Source organism: Lissotriton vulgaris, chromosome 3_2 (genome assembly GCF_964263255.1).
Source record: "Lissotriton vulgaris chromosome 3_2, aLisVul1.2, whole genome shotgun sequence".
Taxonomy (NCBI): domain Eukaryota; kingdom Metazoa; phylum Chordata; class Amphibia; order Caudata; family Salamandridae; genus Lissotriton; species Lissotriton vulgaris.
In genome coordinates this window covers 187562093-187587978 of record NC_141690.1, presented here as the reverse complement: position 1 = coordinate 187587978, position 25886 = coordinate 187562093, and the positions used below count along the sequence as shown (strand labels likewise).

Below are 25886 nucleotides of genomic sequence, written 5' to 3'. Positions count from 1 at the left end.
AAACTCGTTATTTATTTTACTTAATGATGTTTCAAAGAAATGGTACCTACAATTTCACAGTAGTAGCAAAACATTAATTTTTCTAGTTGCTTTTTTTGTGAACATGTTATTTTGAAAGCAAAGAATCCTCATTCTTGCTTTATCCCCTCCCCTGCTGATGACGGAACCGCTCCGTCATCAGCTGCGGTGGCGCTGTGCTGATGACGGAGCGGTTCCGTCATGGCCCAGCCACCGCGCCTGCGCGGCGCGTTCTATTGAGCGGGGCGGGCCATGACTGAACCGCTCTGTCACGAGCACAGCTCAACCGCGGCTGGTGACGGAGCGGTTCTGTCACCAGCATGCGCCCGCCCCGCTCTTTTAGCGCTGCGGCGGAATAGCCGCCGCAGCGAAAGGGTTAAAGCTTCTGCAGATATTTGCATCTAATCCGAGTGCATTTGGGAGCATTCTACATACCCTCATATTATTAAACTTTGCAAACGTGTGTACACATTTTTATACTGGAACAGTCCGAGCTTACATTTCCTCAGAGCGCTCACCCTACTAAAAAAAAAAACTTTGCCCTAATGAACCATATTGACAAGTTTTAACAGCATTAACCTATGTGCACAGATATTACATTAACTGCAGACAATTCACTCTCCCTGATGTGGTACTGTAAACTGGCAGCCAAAGGGATTGTGCTTCAGGGGGTTGGGCCTGCTTGTTTCAGGGACTAAATAAATATGAAACCTTTTTTTGTCTGACCCCAAATAATGTCCTGGGCATCTTGGGATCGGGCTATAGGAATTGCGCACACACCGGATGTATGTACATTTTTATATTCAAGGCAAACACAAGGAGATGCTAAACGAAGCACTGAAACATTTCAGACATTCACCCTCTGTCACAGATCTGGGTTGAATCCATTGTTCTTTAGCCCACTTCGCCACCTCAGTTCAGACCCAGCTATATGCAAATCAGTCTTGACCCTGTGCCTCATGGGAACAGTCCAGCCCTGGCTTCCCTGAACCGGAAACCAGCATCCTGCTGATGTGGGGTGTTACCCCAAAACCTGTCCCAGGTTGCTTGTTTCTGGTTCAGGGAAAGCTTGGCAGTTCGGGTTGGACTGTGTAGTTATTGTTCGATGCCTCGCTTTTGTGTACATTGCTGTCTTAAGTCAAACTATGGATTTCCATAATTTTTAGACGCAGTCTCATTCTGTGAGTTTTATTGCTTTTGAAGGTCGAATTCAAAATTTTAATTGATTCAGACCTCAACTGAGGTCAACAAATAGATCATATAAGATAATTGGATATAAACTTGTAAGATTACATTAAAACTCATAAAAACATAATGGGTTAAGATTTTTGGATAAATGTATGTGTTTTTTCTTATAACTAATCAAGATCCATGCTTTTAGTACAAATCTAAGAAACACTTAAAAAACTTACAGGTTGTGGCAAACAAATGAATTAGGAGGGGATTTGCACAGTGTTATTAGGTCTTGAGTTAAACCTACTTTCCCCTTGGCCGTGAGCAGGTGACCAGGAGCCCAGCTCCCATAACTGCGTGGCCTGCTATCCAGCAGCCACAAACCGGAGGCCCCCTGCCCCTCATTGGATAACATTGGGCCTAACTACCTCTGCACCCGGCTGCCCCTGTGCCGCTGATGGTGAACCAACTGTACCTACCTGACCCTGGGGGACCCCTGAGCCTTTGCCCAGGACCCTAACTTCCCCAGTCGAGTACTCACCTGGAAACCGATAACTCACTTCCCTGACATTGGATAACATTGACTGGTTTGACTCGAAAAATCTTCTAAGTGTGAAGTTTTGAAAACTTAAAATATTCCCATAAAATAAACCGAATTCCGAAGTACTCACCTGTGTTCAGGAGAGAAGCCAGTGCTGCATCTTGTAGCCCAGTACTGAACCGCAAAAGTAATCGGTCGAGTTTACTAGTAACTTGAATTTTCTCCATAGGAATCCATTGTGTGCTTTTCTGTTAAATTTCTTCTGTCTACTTTTGAAAACTTGAAATATTCTTTAAAAATCATACCAAATACTGAAACGTAATTACTTACCTGTTTTAAGTTGAGACCCCAGTGCTGGACCTAGGAGACCAGTACTGGATTACAAACGTAAAGAGATCGTACTTTAACTGCAACCTGAATTTTCTCCCATTGGATAACATTGCCAGATTTTCATTGAAAAGTTTCGAAGTGTGAACTTTTAAAATAGTTTTATATTCCTTAAAAATCACTGCAACAACTAAAACGTTTTTACTAAACTGTTTTTCAACTTAGATTCCCGGACTGAACCTAGGATCCAGAATTGTGTTGCCTACTGCAACCCCTGTACCTATTGTGTTTACAAAATGTATTTCCTTTCTGCAAAGTACTCTTTTGAGACCTCTCGTATTGAGAACAGTATATTTTGATACTTGTTGGTTCTAGAAATAAAACCACTATATCTTTGATATAAAAAAAAATTGGCCTGGAGTTCAGTTTGTGAGTGTGTGAAACCTTTTGCTGACTGTGTTCAACAAATGCTTTACACTGTCCTCTGGTACTGCTTTACTGCTCGACCAAGCTACCACTTTAGAGAGTAAGGTCACACCTGACTTTAACCTCTGTTATACCTCTGGGGTTTGTGGACTCTATACACACTGTGCCTTATCTTGGTCCAGTATATATAGAGCCACTTTCTCATATTAACTTTTAGCATTTTTCGTAGGATAGTCCCTTCTTTTACCTCTATTGGTCACCAGGATTTAATTTGTGTATATTCCAAGCCGTAAAACAAAATGGGTGGAATTTTTCATACTAAAAACCTCCAGCAAAGTGCCTGTTCCCAGTGGAGCAGTAGAATCTCTGTAGTACCCCAATATGGGAATCTGCCTTCCGCCAGAGATTCTGAAAATGGGAACCATTTTGGAGGTTGTATGAAAATATCCGACCCAAATAAACATATTCATTCACTGACTCCATCGGTTTACCTCCCAGGGACCAAGAAAACAATGGTAATTTTCTTCTACCTCTGAAAGGTAACATTTTTGTTTTGGAGGTGTTAGATATTCAAAAGGGAACTTTCTGGTTCCTATTTGATTCTTCCAAGTTCCTTTATATACCGATAGAGGTGCGGTCAAGTATGACCATGTCGTCCGCATACATTAGGCTATGGATTTCACTTTGTGCTAGTTTAGGGGGGAAATTATTGATTTGGAAAAGGTACCCTGGGACATTGCTTACATAGATAGAGAATAATAAAGGGCCAAGAAGGCTTTCTTTTTTTTTTGTCTTGTCGCACAGTAGATTAAGAACTGCTTTCTAATCAGATTATTAGAGTGTACTGACAAATTGTCGGGTCACTTTCCAAAGTGATGGGTCTTGTTTTTGGCCTTACTGATTGTATTTGAGTGGAGCGTCCCCACAACCGATGTTAATATGGCTTCATATCTGTTATGGGGTCTCCATCTGAAGTAGGTCGTTTGTGTGTTGTAATGGCTCAAAGCAGGACTGATCTGAATAGGCTGCTTGATGATTTAATGTGTCTTGGACTGGTTTGGCAGCATCAGTGTTGTTTCATGTGCATTGATTCCAAGTAGACCAGATGCAGGAAGCTCACATGTATACAAGTATAATGCATTAAATGCCTGCCTTAGAGACCGTACTCTGTTCAGGACTCATAATGTCTTTGACTGATGTGACTACCGAGTGTCTGGTGATTACTTTTATGCTTTTATCTCTTCATACGTGTAGAATTAGATTGAGAGATGGAAAAAGTACTTTTTTTTACTCCTTTACTACATTGAAGAGGCCATCCAGTGAACACTGTGACACAATAAAGAAATCCAGGCGGACATCATTAAGTGGCATTAAGTGGCATTTCGGAATGCTTACTGTTGGTGATTATTAGTGATGTTGAACTGGTTTGTTTCTCTGGACTGGATGGCCCCTCTAATTTATCTGATGGCTGCGGGAGATTATTTGAATGGGGAGGCGAACTGGTGACTACTGGAAAGTGAAGACATGAACATGGGCAGTCCTGCTAAGGCGTCTGGCAAAGTACTTCAATCACTCTCTAGTCATCTCAGATGTATAAAACATGTGAGGCGATCTGAAGGATTGAGTAGGCAAATCACTATGGTGCACAAATTGTACTTTGTACTGAAGGGTCCTACTAGAAATTCTAGCTGAGCATCTAGAAGAACATCTACGAAAAATCTTACACGAATGACAGCGTTGGCTGGTCATTCATGTGTGACGCTCTTGAGTCATGCGGCTTACTCGGTAGGCATAATTGTTGGCTGCACTAAAAGCTTAACTTTGTGTTGAACACTACAGCAAAGTGTACGTTTGGAAGGTCTGTTGAACTGTTGGTGGTGCCCCTTTAGTTGGTTGTGATTCTCAGCCAACATGACATTTAACCTCTTACTTTTTGTGTATATTTGTTTTTCACTTATCTGTGCTTTTTATGTGGCTAAGCATCATTGATGAATAGTCAGTTTTATGAATCATTTTTAATTCAAGCAAGAAGGTTTAGATATTGCCATGCTGCTCTCTGAATTGAATGTTTTAGTTGAGGCTCAGTGTTGCAGTTTTGTAGTGGATCTCGAACAGCACATAGATTGGCTGGCTTCACAGTTTGTCATTAAACAAAAAGAAAATACCTCTCATTCTGTTCACTAATACCTTTCCTTTAATAACAAGCTATTTTCTTTTAAACAGAGCCAACGTAGACCACGTGGACCAACAAGACCTAATTCTAGATTACAACGGAAACGGAGAAGATCCACTACATCAACGCCAATGGCAACACAAACTGAAACGATAGAACTTGAAGAAAATGGTATGTCTACTTGACCATGCCTTAATGATTAATTTACTTGATACAGTAAATCTGCGTGTGTAGGCCCATCATATCTAGCACAAAAACAATCCTTGACAATTTTTTCCTCTTTGGGTGGTTATGTCAGTTCTTGAGAGACATCCTGATATCAATTGGCAAGGAAGGTAATAGTGTAAGTCTTGGAAACCAGTTTCACATTATTTTAGCCTTTCTGAGGATATAAACCGCATGTGCTCGGGACTCACGCAGATGTACTAAGGACTTTAGCTAACACCGTGCCGCTTCTTGCACTGTCACTTCCTCATTATTGCAGTTGAATTTCACTGGATATGATCTGTCACTGTGGCAGTTGTAATTAAATCTGTATCCACAGCCCTTCAACCACCTTGACATCACAGTCTTAAGATAAACAATTCATGTACAAGATGTTCCTTTTCAGTCTTAAACAGCTGTTTCTACATTCATAGCACATCCACGATCAAGTCAAGAAAGTTGTGAAAGAAGTCCACTGCTTCTCTTACAGAGTCCGTTCAAAGGCTGCTTGGAGAGTCAAGTCTAGCTGTTGTTCTCGCTTTCATCTTCAAATGTGGGTTCTCAGTAAACATTGCAAAATCCTCTCTAGTACTTTTTAAGTAGAATGTATTTAATAAGGAAATTCCACACACAAGTTGTACAAACGTCCTTTTCAACTAACTTGATTCCGGTTTCTTGAGGCCACTTGCATTTCATATTGTGGCAGTCCCTCTGCTTCTTTATCTGTGAGAGCACCAGGTTCACTATTTGAATATTCTATCCCAGCATGACCTGGTCCGCCTGTATCATATGGAATGTCTTTCCTTCACCCATCCTGGCAAAGTTCTTTCTGACTAATGCAGTTGCAGTCACAACAAAAATCAGCCAGGTTAAGGAGTTAGGGGGAGGCATCTTAAAGATGATACACTCAATCAATGCATTGTAGGACAGATCACATTCATCCTTGTAAATTTGCTTTAGAAGTTTTTTGTTGCTAAAACCTACCACTCAGTGGTCTGGTCAATAAATGTTATGGTCTGAGTGACTAATACTATTGGTCTCTTTTACATCAGACGGCAAAAAGCACTTAATTTCACTTTCGCTTCCAGTTAGCTTTGGAGATATCTGGACTGTCACCCAAGCAGTGTTCCTATTTGCTGCCCTAACTTTGGATTCCCACAGTCCTAAAGCATCCTCACTTCTTTCAAGTTAAAACAAAGGAATTCTTCGGCACCCTCTTGGCCTTGCGATTCTGAAACATTCAGACCATTCAGCAGTTCCGTAATCCACCTGAACTCAAGTGCAAACTGATTGTCTGTTGGATGGATGGAACAATGATGTGACGGCAGCCGCCTTAGGACTTGAGAATCCGTCCCAAGTACTAAATTTATTTTTAAAAACCACACAAAAATGACATGGGGGGGCAGGTTAAGGATTCCCTGACCCCCTAGACCTTGAGGATCTCAACTGGGGCAAAAACGTTTTCCTTTTCTTTCTTTCTTTTTACATTACCTTTAGCTGCCATTATATCTAAATCCCTGGATAGGAAACTGTTTTTCCAACTGAGGGCTGGCTCTCTACCTCTTGGTAACTTAACATCTAAATGGAGAAATAGAGATCCAGCAACTTGTTTAGCTTGTGGGGACGGGAAAGAGACTCTGGGGCATTTTTTGTTTGTTTGTCAAGCATATTCTGTTCCGAGACGTGTCTGGTTGGCCCCCATGTGCAGAAATTTGGGTACTAAAAGCTCCATGGTAGCCTTACGCATTATTAAAACTACCCCCTTAAACTGGATTATCATAGCGACTGCAAAGTATTTGGGGTGGGCGTGGGTAATTAGGCAGAGATTGCTAGTAAGGTGACTACTCTCTGCCTAGTTGTTCAGAGACTGCTAGTTTATCTATTCTCTGTTCCCATGCCTGGAGTCTATCTGACGAAAACTTATTTAAATTAATTTTTAATCATGTATGTTTTTATAATATGAACTTTGCACCTTGATGGTTATAACTTGATGAAATCTGTTTTTTAAAAAAAAGGAAAAAATCTCCTTTTTAACGTGTCTGTGCTTAAAGTCATGCTGACTCTGTAATTTAATTGTATTTTATTATGTGTTTGTTTGTCTGCTTTTATGAGTAATTACTCGAATAAAGCACTTTTGAAATACCTTTAGCTGCTAACTTACAAAGCATCCATGAATCTGCAGGAAAATGGGGGGAAAACGTGGTGTGGCGGCATATACATTATATTTAAGGGGAGGGGCCACAATGGCTACCTCCCCAACCTCAAAGCGGCCCCGGGGACACTGTCCCCCAGCGCCGATGCTGCCCCCCTCTACCCCTTTCCCTACCCTTCCACTCCCTCCCCCCCTTTCCCTACCCTTCCACTCCCTCCCCTACCCTTCCACTCCCTCCCCTACCCGAACCATACATGGGTTCTCTGGGGGCTGGCTCAGGGACGGCGCCCCAGGGTTCCCAACTCCCAGGGCAGGGAAAAGTAATGTTCTCCTACCGGGCGGGAGTACAAAGCTGAAAATAAATTTGCATTGCTCCCGGCACCTGGGACTGAAATAACTTCTGCCACGAGAAATGCCTGCTCCTGTTGTGCCCGGAGGGAGGCTAGCAGAGTAGCAGTCGGACTGCGGGGGCCGTAGTCCTCCCCTTGCATTCCACAACAACGGACCTTCGTCTAGGTGGGCACGGGACACCCAAATTCAAACTAATAAAAAACAAGCATTGGTATAGCCAATAGGTCTCGCCTTTTGGGCCTTATAAGTATTTAGTTATGCAGCACAATATGCTTAGTGCAACAACATTAACTGTTGAATGGTTAAAACACTTAGAAGGCCCAAATGGTGACCTTTCCTGTACAAAAATATCCTACCTACAAAGCAGGCCCCCTTGCAACATGGTGCAAGGGTGCCTGCGTTGACTAAAGGCAGCCAAACATGCGCCCAACACTAGGGAATTACAGTAACTCGCCGTTTAGTGGTAAATATGGCACATTCCTGTCCTTTCCCTTTCACATAGCGCCAGCACAGCAACGTTGTTTGCAGAATTGTGCTGCGTGAAAGAATGATAAATCTAGTGCTTAATTTGAGTCGGCAGTTTCCGGGGCTTAGCGCCAGCACTTAAACGTCAGCACTGGCACTTAGAACAGCTGCCAGATGGTGGCACCGCTTGTGTAATTTAGAGATGATCAGAACCACAGTTCTTCATTAATTCAATATACATAATTAATACCAGATGCCCAAACTATTCTTCCAGCTTTTGGGGCTTTGAACAGTCTGAATATTCACACTTAGCAGTGGCACTGGGCGGTACAAGCTTGGTAGCCTTCTGACCAGGGCCCAGCACTTTTGCTTTGTACAAATTAAGCACTGGATAATCTGTCCCTGGATCTGCCTAAGTTCAGTCTTGGCACGCCGCATGGAGGCTGGTCAATGGAGGAGGTCAGCGAGGGTCCATCAGACGTTTCATCTGCCATTGAAACACTTGTGGGCAACTCTAGGTAAGCAACAAGGGGTCAGACAGTTGCTGGTCACAGTATATGGGCAAGAGCCCTGCCCCTTGCGCAGTGCCCGCAAGGAAGGGCCCAGACTAGAAACAGCCAGTTCTGCTCTCCAGGTCCTTCGCACAGGGAGTCTCAATAGGCCAGACCGTATGCCCAGACACTGCTGGGCATGTCTGGGTTTATAGCTAGGATCATGGCCTGCAGGTTCTGAGTGTGAGGGCTGGGCATTCTGCATGGCTGTAAGTCATGCTCAGGGCCCAGAGCTCGCTTGGCCTGGCTGAAGGCTGTGCCTAGAATCTTTTTTTGGGCCACAAGATTGGATGCGGGTGGGATACTCGGTCTGGGAGTCCTTTGGCAGGGTCAAAGGCAGTGCCCTACAGGTCTTGGGGACAGGGTAGACGGCGCAGGGTGTGCCCAGAGCCTGCTGGGCAAGGAGAAATGAGAGTGGGTGATGGACAGTTTATTGTTGTTTACTAAATAAAACAAACCTCTCAGACTCTATTATCAAATCAATTACAAACATGGCCGTAGCAGCCGAATAAACCCAGGGTCCGTGGAGACTAGGGATTTATTGCATCCATGGCAGTGGCTGCATGACCCGGGTAGAGTCTGAAACCTGTGTGAAGCTCTGTGCTACCAGCAACCCTTTCTTTAAAAACTCTTCACACAATGCACAAGGTGTTAGCAGAACTATCTACATAGAAGCCCCATGAAGACCTAATCACAGCCCCAGGACCTGAGGCAGATGTACGCACAGTGGAGTCTGCCGAGCAAGTGACAGGAGCCTCATCTGTCACTGACAGTGTAGGAACAGAAGAAGCTGGAAAGAGGGCAGAGACAGAAGCAGGGCAGGAACAGCAGCAGGGCAGGAACAGCTGGCAGCAGAGCAGAGCAGGGCAGGGACAGAAGCAGGGCAATGGCAGCGCAGGAACAGAAGCAGCTGGAAGCAGGCCAGGGACAGAAGCAGGGCATGGACAGAGCAGGAACAGAAGCAGCTTGAAGCAGGGCAGGGACAGAAGCAGTTGGAAGAAGTGTAAGGCAGTTCTAGACATTGTTGAGATCAAGGCACAAAGCCTAACACCTATTGGTCAACAACTTCTGTTCCCATGGAGATAGGTGTTGGTGTCCATCGAGGTCTTGGGTATATTTTGCGTCCTATGGCCATGCGTGATATCATGTTTCACACCACTTCTAGCGTGATGCTGAGCCCAACCCTAGACATATATGGCAGAAACCGTTTCCGTAGGCGCTACCGAGCCAAATACGGTACCTGAACAACTGCAGGTGCTGGTACTGGGCAATCCGGTAATATTGGCCTATTTCTTTCTGCTCTGTGGACTCTTGAAAGCCTGGGAGCAACGCCAGAACTTCAGCTGAGCACAAGTGTGCGAAGCAGCACGGTCCATAAATTTGGTCTAAAGAAGAAGAACTTCACAAAAACAAGCATTGGCTGCCCGGCTGTGAAAGTGGCGCGGCCACAAAAGTGATTGCGCGCTCTGTGTTGGGGGAGGGGCGAGTACGACAGGCAGAGCGAGGCGCGTGGGAGAGCGAGAGGAAGCCAGATGCCGCCTCTGCTCGTGCTTGTGCACGTAACTGCACGCAGAATGCCACACACAAAGCTGTGGTAGGACTTTTAAAAGCCCACTAACTAAATGTCTCGGCAGACAGCGCATGCACTGGCTCAGGGGAGACCCAACAAGTGCCGGCTCCTGCAGAAGCAGGGAACCAGGGTGTCCAGGGAGGCCCTTTGGAACCCCCGGTAGCCCCAAAGAAAAAATTGTTGGGTGCCCTGGATGGGCACCCCTTAACTTAATAAACAAGCATTTGCAATGCAGTAGATCTCGCATTTACGAGACTTTGAGCTACTGACATTGCAAATGACAATGCCTTTATTTGTTATTTTTAAAACAGATAAATCAAAGGAATTGTCATTTACAAAGTCAATAGCTTAAACTCTCGCAAATGCGAGACCTATTGCTTTGTAAATGCGTTTGCACTAATAATATTTTTAAAACTCGTTACAAGAGAGCTTGTTCTGCCTGCAACTGCAGGGAGGACAAAGCTATTTGAGAGAATAGTGCTTGGACGCTGTAAATAAAGCCTACAGAGTAACAACACACGTAACAGGGTGTCACCATGGGAGTTTACAAAATGAGACAAAGGCAGTACTAAGGAGAGACTACTAAGCCTTTTGACCAATGAACAGCCACAGTTTACAGTGGACAGTGATGCAACCAATGTAAAATGTGGGCGGAGCTTCAAGTCCCTACCTGAATACAGCATGCCTCGCAGAGCCACGCATGCTCTGCCCAGGCTCAACCTAAAAAAATATATAAAATCTCCTAAAGAAGATCAGTCGATGGGATGTTCTGGTTTCAGTGCATTTCTTATCCATCTCATAGATGAGTAACATGCTTGTCACCCACGGATAAGAGGACAGTTTTAAGGTGGGTGATGCTCACAATGTGGCCTTTCTGAACTGTTTGGGTGTGCATGATGTTCAGTGTAATGTGTTATTTGTATGTTGTGTTTCAAATTTCTATTTAATGGTTATTACTGGTGGTGTGTCCTTGTATAGTGAATGGATGAAGATATTCAGTCCGTGGCAATCGTTACGAGTGGCCTGATAACTTCAGATCTGTCAGTCAAACCTGCTCATATTTACCAGGGAACAAAACGGACAGTAAATACCTGGATATGCAGATGTTGATGCAGCAAGCATGAAAACCTGCATGCTATTCCCATTTTAAGTAAAACAAGCATTTGCAATGCAATGGTCTCGGCATCATTAAAGGTAGAGCAATTGGCATTGCTCATGACATTTCTTTTTTTTTCTTTAAATCATAAATAAATGGCATTGTCATTTACATTGCCAATACACACCACTCTGCACCTGCACTCACTGCTCTGCACACTCACTACTCTGCACACTCACTACTCTGCACTCACTACTCTGCACTCACTACTCTGCACTCTCTACTCTGCACTCTCTACTCTGCACTCACTACTCTGCACTCTGCACTCACTACTCTGCACTCTGCACTCACTACTCTGCACTCTGCACTCACTACTCTGCACTCTGCACTCACTACTCTGCACTCTGCACTCACTACTCTGCACTCTGCACTCACTACTCTGCACTCTGCACTCACTACTCTGCACTCTGCACTCACTACTCTGCACTCTGCACTCACTACTCTGCACTCTGCACTCACTACTCTGCACTCTGCACTCACTACTCTGCACTCTGCACTCACTACTCTGCACTCTGCACTCACTACTCTGCACTCACTACTCTGCACTCACTACTCTGCACTCACTACTCTGCACTCTGCACGCATTACTCTGCACTCTGCACGCACTACTCTGCACTCTGCACGCACTACTCTGCACTCTGCACGCACTACTCTGCACTCTGCACGCACTACTCTGCACTCACTACTCACTACTCACTACTCTGCACTCACTACTCACTACTCTGCACTCACTACTCACTACTCTGCACTCACTACTCACTACTCTGCACTCACTACTCTGCACTCACTACTCTGCACTCACTACTCTGCACTCACTACTCTGCACTCACTACTCTGCACTCACTACTCTGCACTCACTACTCTGCACTCACTACTCTGCACTCACTACTCTGCACTCACTACTCTGCACTCACTACTCTGCACTCACTACTCACACTCACTACTCACACTCACTACTCTGCACTCACTACAGCTTCCTTCCACAGCTAGAACTAGTGCATAATGTCAAAACAGAGAAAACAAGGAAACACACTGAAGCTGTCTGTACCACGCCAAGTTCACATTTCGAGCAGCATGTGTTAAATCACGCTTTAGACTACTTCTCTACTCAAAAGTAGTACATTTCCTTCAAAAAGATAAAAATATGACATGCAAACAGTAATGCCGAAACAAACTGTTCAGCATGGGTTTTGATTTACATGAAAACATTAATTTCACTTAAAATAATAATAGTTTTTGCTAAATTAAATTTACATTTGGATTTAGGGCATATTCACATATTTTTAGTAAATTTAAATGTCAGTGGCAGATGGACACGCTTTCATTTAGCAGCCAAATATACAATAACTTACTGCCCCCGGAATTCCGCCGCGGCCGCACCGGAAGTCAGGCAAGGTCGCCTGTGACGGGGGCGGAGCCGCGTCCGGACCGGAAGAGGAGGCAGGCGGAGGAAATGCGTGGAGCGGCCCGGGGCTCCTGCGAGCGTGGAGAGCCCCCGGGGCCGACAACAGGACGTTGCACGCGTGTTGCGGGGCTCCCTTGACCAAGAGGGAGTCCCGGGATAGGAGCCGCAGCGTCAACTCTCCCTGCCGGTGCGGAGCAGTAAGTTAAAGGGGAGAGGGGGGGCCGGTGTGTGTGTGTGTGTGTGTGTGTGTGTGCGTGTGTGTGTGTGTGTGTGTGTGTGTGTGTGTGTGTGTGTGTGTGTATGAGTGGGGGGGTTCTGTATGTATGTGCATGCGTGAGCGCTTCTGTTTCTATGTATGCGTGTGTTGTGTGGGAGCCTCGCGCAGCGCTCGTGCTAATGCGCGTGCCAGTTTAGAATCGCCTGCGCGCGACCAGGAGTGTCTCCTGGGACTGCTACTCGCTGACATAAGATCTCGGCGGAGACGCGCTTACGCGCGTCTTTTAGCCGAGACCTAAAAACGTGTAATAGGCGGTAATTATCACACCCGATAAATTCTAATTCCATTGGTCAGGTTTTCCCAGGTACAACAATAATCTCACCAAACACTGGGCCACTGGTAACCAGGGCTTGTGTTGTGTGGTGTGTGTGCTTGTGCGTTGCGTTTACTAAAGGATAATGAAGTAAATCGCAACAAGATAGTCCTCTATCAATAAATCTAAGCTCTTGTGTGTAAGTATGTTCCCTGTTCTGTCTCATGTGTTTGGCAGTATTTAGTGATAAAATAATATGCTTTTTCTGTGTGGCATATTTTGTTGGGCGAGTGCTGGTCGCGAGAGACGTTGAACCCAGATAGGTTGAAAATGCCCCGGTTACTTACCGGTAACCTTCATTACTCCAAGTATAGTCTTCCTCGCCACATGACTTACATAGTGAGCTTCAGCTCCACACCAGAACCCTCCAAAGCAAAAAGCTAGCCTCCCATGCCTCCCATCCCTTCCCAAGATGGCCGACCCATTACCACCTGACCTCTATAAGAGGCGGGCCGGCCCAACCATCAGCCTGAAACCACCAAGCACAAACATGAAACCGATACCCAGACAGGGAGGGAGGGATGGGAACACATGTGGCGAGGAAGACTATACTCGGAGTAATGAAAATTACCGGTAAGTAACCGGGGCATTACCTCCTCGTTAGTCTTCCTCGCCACATGACTTACATAGTGAGCACATACCAAAGCCAAGCGGCTTCATGGAAAACTCCCAAGAAACCAACAGACCAGAAGGGGATGCCCACAAAAGAGGGCAAACCCAACAGACCAGGACGAGTGGAAGGACCACCCAGGAGAGAGGCCACCACGAGCAGGAGAACCAACCCGGGACCGAAGACACCGGGAAGGCCGAAAAACAAACCGGACCCCAGAGACGCCAAGTGCCGCCAGGAAAACCGCCCCAACCGAAAGAAGGCAGAGACAGGCACGGGACCGGACCGCACGGAGCCAAAAGGGCAACAGCAACCAGGGCTAGAACAGGAAAGGGCAGGCCCGACCAACACACCAGGGCAGCCCAACAGGCAGCACAAACCGAGAGGGGAGCAAAAGCCCAAAGAGAGGAACCGAATGAACAGAGGGCATCCCCACCACAGCGACCCAACAAAAAAAATCACTAGCAGAAAGAGACAACCAGCCTGCCCAACACAGCAACACTGCAAGGGTGACCACAACCCGCGGGAGAGCCGAACCAGAAAAAACTGGGAAGCGGCACCAGAGCCATCCAACAAAGAGGCAAGAGCCGGAAAAATGGAAAAGGGCTCCAAAAAGAAACAGAAGGGGGACAAACCCCGACACACAAAGAACCCCCGAAGGGACCGCGACTCCAAGGAGAGAATTCAGGCAGGCACCAGGGAAAACGAACCCAGGAAGGAGCCGGAAACAACACCGGAGAGAACCCGAGGAGAACCAACCGGCCAAAGGAGAAAAAACTGAAAACCCACAGGCCCGCGCACGGCCAGAAGGGAGGAGAAGAGGCAGAAACCGCCAACCGGCCAGGTACGGAAACACCCCGCACAGGGACCAAGCAAACCGGCCCAGGAAGAAACACAAGAAGGAAGCGAGCCGCCGAAGAGAGCACCCAGGTGTCCAAACAGCCAGCCAGCCCACAACTAGGCCCAGCCCAGCGAGACAAAGAAGAACCGACTGGCATAGTTTCGCGGTAGCAACACACCGAAGGCGTGAAGAACAGAAGGGCAGGGTGAAGACGAGTCCGAGCCACGACAAAACACCCAGGGAGCCACCAGAGCCAACAGGACCCGGGACCCCAAAACCAGGGGAAAAAGAAAAAACGAGGACACAAACCAAACTGGAAGCGCAGGGCCCCGCCAAGATACCCCACAGTATTGCCCAAAAACAAAAACCAGCAAGGGAAGAGAAAGCAGGGGCAGGATACAAAACCCGCGCCCCAAGAGGCAAAACAAGGACCAAGAGTAACAGGGTCAAAGGCAACCACCGCCGAGGTCGACGGAGACGTACCCAGGGGGACACCACAAACAGGGCAAAAAATCCCGACCAGGCCAAACAAGCCCAGAACCCTAGGAGGAAAAAAGGGACCCCAGGAAGTGGAAAGCCGGGAGCCCGGACGTGAAGGCCAAAGAGCCAAAACAAGTGATCCAAAGGAAGCAGACAGGGCCAGACGGACCCAGGAGACCCCCGAACCAGGCATCAAAGAGGCCCGACCCACAAACACCGAAGGAGAGCATATTAGAACAAGAGCGTACATGGCCAGAAAGGCCGGAGCCAAAAATGACCTAGGCAAGGACAGCACCAATGTGTCAAAAGTCAACAGGGGCGAACCCCGCACACACCCCGGAACACGAGGCAGGGGACAAACCCACCAGAAAGGCAACCAATAAGCCCCAGCAAGGCAGGGGAACACCCCAGAGAAGCCAAGGACCGGCAAACAGAAGCCAGATGCGAAAAACGCCCACAGGGAAACCCACCGACCCAGCACAGACCGGGAACCCAAGCATGCCCCCAGGAAGGCAACACCAACACACGGGAAGGAGGAACTCAGCCGTACCAGGAGACAGAGCGGGAAGGGCCGGGGGCAAAAAGAACGAAGGAAGGGCCAGAACAAAACACGACCGAGGAAGGCACCACCAAGGCAAGCCGACACAGAAGGTCCAGTCAGAGGTGGGCGCCAAACCCCTGAACCAATCATAAGAAAAGGCACCGAGGCGAGATCATCAGGTCCGTGGAATCTTGAGCCCAAGACCCGCCGAGGCGGGGAATCGAACCCTGGACCCGGGCTAGACACCTGCATCAGGGCCTGCCGCTCCAAACATTGAGTCATACTTCACACAGCAGAGCAACTGAAAAGCCACAGCCACACGGACAGGAGCCTGGGAGCCCAAGAACCGACCATCGGAGCAGGCAGGCAGAGGGCAGGAGCCAGGGAGCCCAAGAACCGACCATCGGAGCAGGCAGGCAGAGGGCAGGAGCCAAGGAACCGAGCCACCCAGGAAGAGAGGGGAGACGACAGAAGGACCACAACAAACTCTGACCCCTGGAGGCGAGAAGCATGGGACAGCAGAAAAAAAACTGGAAAAGGGGAGCAGGAGCCTCCCGTCAAGACAGCGAGCCAGCCAGGAGAGTCAGAAACGACACACTAGGAGTCCCACAGAAGCAGCCAAGGAACAGCACAACAACGGCGGGAACAGGAGGCCACATGACGAAAGGACCACAGGACCAAAACCCAAAAGGGAAGGAGACAGGGACAATACAGCAACAAAAAAAGCCGAGGCCCTGCAACCCAACGCCACATGCGCAAATATGGAAACAGTGAAAACTCAGGAGATGAAATCAACCCCAGAAAACACGAATTCGTAAACACCACACGTGGAAGTGGAAAGCGCACGCGCACAGAAGAGGCTTCACAAAAGGGCAATCAACATACCAACCCAAGACGGAAGAAGGGCAGGGCGGACGCGCAGGGGCACGAACCTGCGACCATGGGAGCCAACACAGGCACCAACAGCAGAAGCACCAGTCCACGAGCCACCAAACCCGACCCGAAGGACCGAACGTGGCTGCAAACGCAAAGCGCCGAAAAACTGCGCCAACAGAGGCCCAAGGAGCCCCACCGAGCTACAGCACCATGGTAGCCACAAACACCCCAACAACGGGGCAACAAGGCCGCCGAAACAACAGAAGCAAATCGTCACCCAATATAAAGGGGCACATGCCCATCGACCACAACGGACGAAAAAACCGAGCGGACCCTCGGAAGACGAAAGCAGGCACCTGCAGCAGAAGCAACAGAAGACTGAGCCACTGAACCCGATCCAAGAGCACACAAGACAAGGGGCAACCAGGAAGGCACGGCCGCAGGCACCAAACCAGGGAAAGAACAGACAGAAGGGCGACAAGAACCCAGGACTCCAAGAGAGCGAGCCCCAATGCAGCGCCAGAGGCCATTCAGCAAGCTAAAAAATCGACCCTGGAAGGAAGACAGGCCCATGCAACATGAGGGCAAAGGAACTACACAATGTCCATAGCCCCAAGCGAGGACACCACCATGAAAGCAAGAGGCCAAGAAAAAAGTCCACCAAACCCACGTCAAAGAAAAAAGATGACAGAAGGGTTTCGTAAGGACCCGAAGAAGAAAACTCGAAACAGCAACTCAAAGCAAAGCGCCGCTGAGAGCCGAATACAGGATCACCTGTTAACCAGACAGGCGCTTCAGCCAGGTAAGCCACAGCACCCACAAGCCACACACTGGAGCCCGAAAAGAGCATGCAAAACAAACCCCTGCACACCACAGCCGACTAACCAGGGACTCGAACCCCGGGCCACCAGAACAAACGCCAGACGCCCCACCGTCCAGTACAGACACCCCCAGGACTGGAAAGGACAAGCACGCCCCTACCAGCACGTAGCCAGAAGCGAGAGGGAGCACACAAACTCCAACAGGAGGTCGTGAAGGAAGACTGAGAACCAGCAGAGCCGCGCAGCCGCACAGAGCCCCGGAGGAACAGAGAGCCAGCCAGACGGCCGTGACCAGCCCCCTCGGAGGCAGAGTATAGAAAATGCGAGGACAAGCGGCACCCCGCCCCCTAGAAGCCCGGACCGCCCAGTGCGGGAAACGGGAAGAAGCGACTCGCGAGCCGCACCGGTAAGGCAACCGCCCGGAAGCACGCACAAGAGCAGCACTGAAGACGCCCGCCTGCCCCAACGGAGTGAGAGCGCAGGGAGCAAACCTGAAACGGTGAGTGCACCAGGGGCCCGCAAGTGCAATGGGGGCGTAACCGCGAAATGCAGGAAAAAAACGCCGGGGACCCAGCCAACCCCGCCAATAGCCACACACACACAGGGGCCAAGAGGAAACATCGGGGAGCCGCATCAGAGGGGCCCGCAGGACAGCAGCCGCAGTATACAAAAACGTGACAAGATAAGCCCGTTTAAAAATATGAATCTCCTGGAACGCTACACGAATGCGCGCTAAATCCAGAATATGTGCCGCCGAAGCGAGCACAACACATAAAAAACTGCAAGGGAGCACAGACAAATGTAAGACTGAGCTCAGGTCCGGTCTGACATGGATCAAAATACAGACCAATGCAGCACTGCAATAGTGAGCCAGAACATGGCCACAAACTGAGACAAAGCGAGGCACGTGATAAATGGGAGCAGAACAACAGAGCCCCAGACCATTCGCCCGCCCCCCCTATTAACCCCTGGCCCTCTACGGCAGGGCCTAACCAGCCTACAAAGAGACCGGGGAAAGAAAGGGGAGAGGTCCAAAAGCCCCAGAGTCCGCTAGCGCAGGACCACCAACCAAGGACCCATGCTCCCGCAACAGCAGGAACCACTTACCTGAAGACGCATCTGGAGAGAAATGACGCGCAGAACAAAAATAACAGGCTGATTGTTGGGCCGGCCCGCCTCTTATAGAGGTCAGGTGGTAATGGGTCGGCCATCTTGGGGAGGCATGGGAGGCTAACTTTTTGCTTTGGAGGGTTCTGGTGTGGAGCTGAAGCTCACTATGTAAGTCATGTGGAGAGGAAGACTAACGAGGAGGTAATGAGTTTCAGTAGGAACAGGGGTTTGATAAAGCTGACAACTGTATATCCGAGATCACTGGGGAAGGGCGGGTGGGGGTAGGAGTGTGGTACGGGTGAACTGACAGTGATAAATTACAGTCCCTCTGCAATGGTAATTCTGAGCACAAGGTCATGACACTAGCAAGAAGCAAAGTTAGTGTGTGTTTGTGAACATCCTTCAGGCAAATCTTTCATAATTGGGTCACCAGAATCCTTTGATGCACCAGGCCAGTAATATATGGGCTAAAGTACCCCTCTTCTGTATATTATACAAGGGATAAGGCACCCCCTGCTGTACTTTATAAGAATATTGCAAGTTACCAAGGAGCTCCGTAACTATTTAGAGGTGTGAGGCCGAAGGCAGAGTTCCTTTATAAGATTATGGAACTCCAAGGTGACCTGCAATATCCTTATTTTGTACGCTAGGGATACATTATCCTATGTAATACATGATCACACCATCACCTTTCCCACAAACCACTAAACCTTGCTGCGATGCAGTTTCATATAAAAGAGTGTGCATGTTAAATATTTGTGGCCAACAGATTTTCGAAACTGTTAATTACAAGTCAATAAAAAAAAAGCTGCAGTAGCTCGGAATGTGTAGAAACATACAGAACGATTTTCGTTTTTCTCTATCTAAGGAGTGCTATTATTTCTGCTTGTCATTGTAAGCTATCAAAGTAGAACTAAAGAAAGAAAAGCAATGTTCCTTTTTCGTTGCTTTAAACAGCTGTTCCAATTATGCCCTGTCACCTGACCTGCATTTCACCTTCCTGCTGGCAGCATGCATTGTGACATCAGAACTCAACTGTAATAACTTATAATAATCGAGTTCTGATGTCTTTTCTTTGTAATTGGCGATTAAGTGCGTCATAAGCAGCCGATTGTAAAGAAATTAGAGACTATAGTTTATACAGGGATTACAGAATCCCATGTATTATAAGGGAATTGTAAGTCACTGAGTAGTTCCATGACCATATATTGGAATCCGGCCAAAAGCAGAATTCCTTTATGAAGTTATGGAACTCGGAGGTGACGTGCCATATCTTTATCATGTACTGCAGAGGGTGCTTATTTCCTTAAAAAACATGGTCTCATCACTGTCTTACCCACAGCCACCTAAATTCTTGGTGTCTAGCTCTTTCATAGAAAAGAGAGAATGCTTGCAAGGATGAAAAATTAAAAATAGATTCTCTAGTGCAAAATTTAAAACTGTAGATATTTGTTGCAAAAATATACTAGAATCAGTTTAATACAAACCCGTTTTGCAGTATCTCGGAATTTGTGGAAGCATGCAGAAAGATTCTAATTTTTCTATAATTAGCCAAGGAGTATACAAAATAAACATGTTGCCATAAACTTTCTGCTTGTCACTGTGCAGCAAGAAAGAAAAGAGCAAAAGATAGCAAAACCATGTCTCGTTTTTGTTCTTTAAACAACTGCTTTAATTGTGCTTCATGACCTGTCTTGCCTTTCCCATTGACTGCTGGCTCTGACTGCAGTCATTCTGATGTCAGTACTCCACTGTAATAAGTTATTACATTTGAGCGGCAACATCATGTTCGAGGCATATGAACTGCAGATCACACACTGTTCATAGATCGCCATCTGGTGTTGGGCCCGGATGTTTGCAGTTTGTTGTCCTGGAAAAGTCTTTGGAAGTCACAAGGTAAGTGACTCCTCTTTTGGACCATAGTTCGTATGGGCATCAGCTCCCATCTTCAGATAGTTTTTTCCGCCATCGGGCTCGGATGTGTTTATCGCATTCCAGTTTGGTGCTGTTACCTATCCAACTTTCGACGGGCAATCCTGCACCCTTTTCTCCGGTATTGTTTAGATCGCAATCCCTAGTCGATGCCCATCTCTACAAGCTCGAAGTCTTCGATTCCAGTCGTCGATTAAGGCCTTCGGGCCTACCTAGGCCATTACATCTGGTTCATGGAAAGGGCTCCTTTTAAAAAGTTTCCACACACAGATCTTCATGAGGTGCGTAACCTCTGCCTTTCACCGAAGCACGAGGCTATAGACTGTCCAGCTTGTGCCTCCTTCTGCTCCAAGAAGACTATTCGGGATCGTCAAGCTCGAAGAAGCATGGCTCGCTCGTCGACATCCATTCCGGACGACATCTTCCAGGAGGGTGTCTATGTAGGCGTCAATGTACCAGAGCAGGAGCGAGTCGAAGAAGGCCTCCTCAGCGCCTCCGAAGATCACGAGTCCGACGTTGAAGACATCACTCCAGGGCTGCGGGTCGTAAGTAGTAATGTCGACCCCGACCCACTCCCCCCAACTCCGAAAAGGGCTTCGGTCACACCTTCACGCCTAGGTGCACAACAGCACACTACTTCTCATGCCCCGCCTTCGGGCCCGGCAAAGAAGTCCACAAATAAGCCTTCAGGCCACTCTGGATCGAGTCAGCCTCACGTTGGTATTGAAACATAAACCCTGGCACCCAAAAAGAAAGTCGTCGTCCTCCGTGCCGACCACTAGCTCCACATCACCGCACTCGGCACCGAAAACTTCTTGCACCGACCCCTCGACTCCCCAAAAATCGGAACAGAGTAAAAAGCCACTTCCATAGAGTTCGGACTCTCAGCCTTCGGAACCGAAAAAACAGGCTCCGCAGACTCCTTCAGAGACTAAAAAATCTGACGCTTCCAAGCCAAATGAGCATAAATCCACTCCGGAATCGATGCCACCCAAGCCTTCGAAACCAAAAAAATCGGCGCCGAAAGACCAACCTGAACCAGAAGAGCTTTTTCGTACGGATCCAACCCAAAAAACTCTTCTAAAAGACCCAAAAAAAGGTTAACTGACTCTCTGCTCCAAAAAGAGAAAAATAGACACACCTCTACCCACTCCACCTCCGCCAAAGAAAAGAGACATTGCAACATCTCCTCTCAGACTCCCTTCTCCACCTCCTCCTCTACCTCCCGCTCCACACCATTCCCTTACTCCATCTCCACCCCCATCACCTCCACCAGTGGATGATGATGACACCTCTGATGATGGGGGGGGGGGGGGGGGGACGGTGGGGGGGGACGGTGCATACAATCAACCACCGAAAGTCTTTCGGCAGTAATAACAAAAGTAATGGCAAATCCACAATACTCGCTTCCGCACCAAAAACTACGCCGCTTAACCCAGAACCATGCAGAGATCAGACACACTGACCCAGCACTGCTCAACCTAGCGATCTGGATCCTGTGGTCTTAGAGTTTGGCTACCTTAAACTTCCCCCTGACTGTATGAATGTTATCAAAGAAGTTAGACGCCCCACCTCTAGAGCTTGCTATGCAGCTAAGTGGAAAAGATTTGTGATATACTTTAACAAGAACGCCATCAATCCTTTAGATGTGTCTATTCAACACATCATAGGTTATCTACTACATCTCCAAAGGTGTAATCTAGCTTGCATATCTATTAGTTTACACCTCGTTGCTATAGTAGCCTACTTACAAAATAGACAACGTTTGTCACTATTCAGAGTACCTGCGATCAACGCGTTTATGGAAGGTCTCAAAAGAATAATTCCACCCAGGGTACCACCCTCACTTGTGTGGAACTTAAATATTGTTCTTACAAGACTAATGGGCCCTCCATTCGAACCTCTGAAAAAATGTGAGTTACAATTTCTTAAATGGAAAGTCTCTTTCCTAGTGGCCATTACTTCCCTCAGAAGAGTCAGTGAGCTACAGGCTCTCACTATTCAAGAACCATTTTTACAACTCCATCATAACAAGGTGGTTCTCAGAACAAATCCGAAAGTTCCTCCCTAAAGTTATTTCTCTCTTTCATCTCAGTCTGTAGAGTTGCCAACATTTATCTCCCATCCACAAACAGTCTCTGAAAGAGCTCTTCAGACATAAAAAGAGCACTCTTTTATTACATTGACAGAAAAAAACCTTTTCACAAAACAACTTTTTGTATCCTTTTCACCACAACATAAAGGCAACCCCATATCAAAGACTGGAATTGCTAGGTGGATTGTCAAATGCATACAAATTTGCTATCACAAAGCAAAACGTACATTATCTATTCCCCCTAAAGCCCACTCTACCCGAAAGATAGGGGCTTCATTGGCATTTTTAGGGAACATTCCCTTAGATAACATCTGCAAAGCAGCTACATGGTCTACACCACACACATTCACAAAGCACTATTGTGTAGATGTGCAAGCAAAACAACAAGCTAGTGTGGGCCAGGCTGTACTCAAAACACTACTTCAAACAACTGCAAAAGATTCTGGTGGTCTCCGCTATGGAGGGGTAGTGCTATACAATCTATGCACAGTGTGTGATCTGCAGCATATATGCCTCAAACGGAAAATGCTACTTACCAGTATGTATCTGTTCTTGGCATGTAGAGCTGCAGATCCACACATGCCCACCCACCTCCCCGGCTACCTTTTATCTGATCCAGTATTATCTTATTTAGATACAGCATACATGGGCATCTTTTCTGTTTCTTACAAAACTCCATCATTTCCCTGCTGGCGAAAAAACTATCTGAAGATGGAGCCGATGCCCATGCGCACTATGGTCCAAAGGAGGAGTCCCCTACCTCGTGACATCCAAAGATTTCCAGGACAAAAACAAACTGCAAACATCTGGGCCAAACACCAGATGGCGATCTTTGCACAGTGTGCGGATCTGCAGTTCTACGTGCCAAGAACAGACGCATACTGGTAAGTAGCATTTTCTTTCTTTATAACGAAAGGCAACTGGGTGTATTACAAATCGCCTATTATAAAGAAATTAGCAATAGGTATTTATATAGGGGCAGCAGAATCCCATCTATTAAACATGGTAACCTGTTTTATTAGGTCTCGGCTAGAAGCGAGCGAAGCTCGCTCTCGCCAGAGACCTTATTGTTAGCGGCTCAGCTTCCCAGGAGGACAGCACTGGCCGCGCGCGCTGATTTGTTAAGGCCACGAGAACGCGCTCGCGGCCAGGTGCTGTCCTCCTCGAAAGCTGCCTCCCTTCCCCGTGCAGGGCGGGCCGCCGCGCTGCCTGCGGCGACCCGGAAGCATTGCCGGCCAAACCGGAAGTAGGTGCTGTCCTGCAGAGCACCGCTTTTCAACTCTCTGCTCCTCATTGCCGGAGACGGCTTTTCAAGCTCCTCGTCGCAAAGTGAGTAGCTGTACTGCCTAGCTTCCTGCCCTCACCCGACGCCTTGCTTTAAATTGCTTTTTGGCGCTTGTCTCTGTCCCTCCCCCACCAAATGCAGCATGTCTAATGCTGTTTTATATATTTATGAAGTGCGCTGTTTGACTTCAAGTGCACACGCGCTGTTTTAGTCAATTGCTTTCCGTTCCATTATTCGCCGCCCTCCACCCTCCGAAAACAAACACAGCAGAAGCAGTCCTCCATTGGTCCGCCCATTCTCCGAGCAAGCCTCCACCATCTCCCTGCTCAGGTCGGGAGGAGACCGCCGAGGCGTCCTGCACATTGGCAGACACAAATGTCGGACATCGGCAATCTGAACTGGACCTTGCCAATGCTTGTTTAATGTTGGAAGAATTCCGTCATTACACACTTAAAAATGTGAATGCTGATGAATTTGAGTTGGTTTGATGTGTACCCCTACTTATAAAGGCACTAATCATGTTCCCTTCTTCGCTGATCCATCCTGCACCTTTATTTAACTCTTAAAAAAGTAGCTGTCGATCTGAAGATTGATCAGAATTACCTGGCCACCAGTAAGTATGCACAAACTGAACAGTTTCTCGAGGTAGGGCTGTAACTGGTGGAGTCTGGAGTGCCCCAAGGCTGCTTTCCTTGAGAGCTACAGACATCACGTTGCCTCTGCATGCACTTTGTGAAATAGGTTATTTGGTACTCCATATCCTTTTAAATTTGTGCAGCTCAAGACAGATTAACCTTGCTTGGCAAGACCATTCAGTGTTTGTTTCCGTAGTCGCCACGTTGAGTCAATTGTGGTTTGCGGGCCTGGGAAAGACCTCTGGATGTGCTTGGAATTCTTTCCAAACAATGAGAGCTGCTAAATGTGACCTTGGTTTGTGTTATTTTATTGGGACGGCCGTGAGTTTGTACAGTATGATACCAATGACCTGTATTTTTCGTGTTTAAACCCTCATTGAAGCGGGAGGGGGTCAGGCCAGAAAGTCTTTTAGACCTGGTCTGCGGTCTCCTGTAATCGATTTATGCCATGACAGTACTAATTATACGATCTTGTATGCAACCCAGATGACTAAATATCAACCCAAGAAATTAGAGTAACCTATGCATTCTCTTAATTTCATCTGCAAGTAGCAGGCGACGCTGTCTTTAGGGTGCAGTCTGTCAATGTTGCTCCATTTATGAAGCTGCGGGAGGCTGTACAAGACATGCAGCTGTGACCTGTCCCTGTGTACTCAAGTGTCTCCATTCGATAAATCATCCCTTGTTAATAGATTACTATCATCAGCCATGCCGGGTCCCTTATCCTCCTGATATGTAGGTCAGAGTCAGCGCTGCTGGAGAACATGTTTTTTTTTTAAACAAACTATTATTTAGATTTTGATTTTTCAACTTTTAGGAGGGCAGTTAATTTTTTGTAAGTGTTTTTTGTCGGCTATATGGGAACGTTAAACTTTAAAGGGTTGCTTTTAATGTTGCCTTCTGTTTTCTATTCTTGACTTTTTGAATCTATTTATTTATGCTTTATTGTTTTCTCTGCCTTCACTACAGACACATTTGTATCATGTTCTTAGTTAGCTTTTAGGCATCAATTGATATTGAACTACTTTTAAATGAATACTTCGCAGCTAGAATATGAATCTTGGATTTGCATATGATTAGGTTGTATGGAACTGCATGTTCTGGTGGCACAGACACACACACACTCGCCCAGCAGACACTCACACTCGCCCCGCAGACACACACACTCGCCCCGCAGACACTCCCTGGTGGAGAAACCATGGAGACATTACCCCTGTTGTCCTTCTCCACTGGAGTTCAAAGTTACCAAAGTAAGGATTTTAAATTCTTTGTAAGTCCAGGATGCTCTTCATCGTGTGGAGAGCACAGGGATCAGTGAAAAGTTTTTAAGTATTGTGCGGTTGCTAATCTGTTAAGGATACAGAACAGTATAGAGAAATAATGGACCTTTTTTACAATAACAAAAGGTAAAAAAAACACCTGGGACGATTATGTAATCTATATGCTACCCGTCAAGCAGACGTCAAAAGTTTCGAGAAAATAAATATACATGTTATGCTAGGAGAGGTGAAGACTAAAACTAGAAAAGTCCGCCAAAAAGTTAAGGGGATAAGCACTG

At 47.1% G+C, this 25886-nt stretch overlaps 1 protein-coding gene across 8 annotated transcripts in view; it reads left to right on the top strand.

Annotated features, from left to right (window-relative positions):
* The window catches only part of RNF4 (ring finger protein 4), a 334013-nt gene that overhangs the window by 107424 nt on the left and 200703 nt on the right, over positions 1-25886 (top strand). For all 8 annotated transcript variants that reach the window (XM_086964195.1, XM_086964191.1, XM_086964193.1 and 5 more), the window contains one exon: positions 4709-4829. In XM_086964195.1, coding sequence (XP_086820321.1) covers positions 4790-4829 — 40 coding nt within the window. In that variant the 5' untranslated portion in view covers positions 4709-4789. The remainder of the gene's footprint in view (positions 1-4708; positions 4830-25886) is intronic.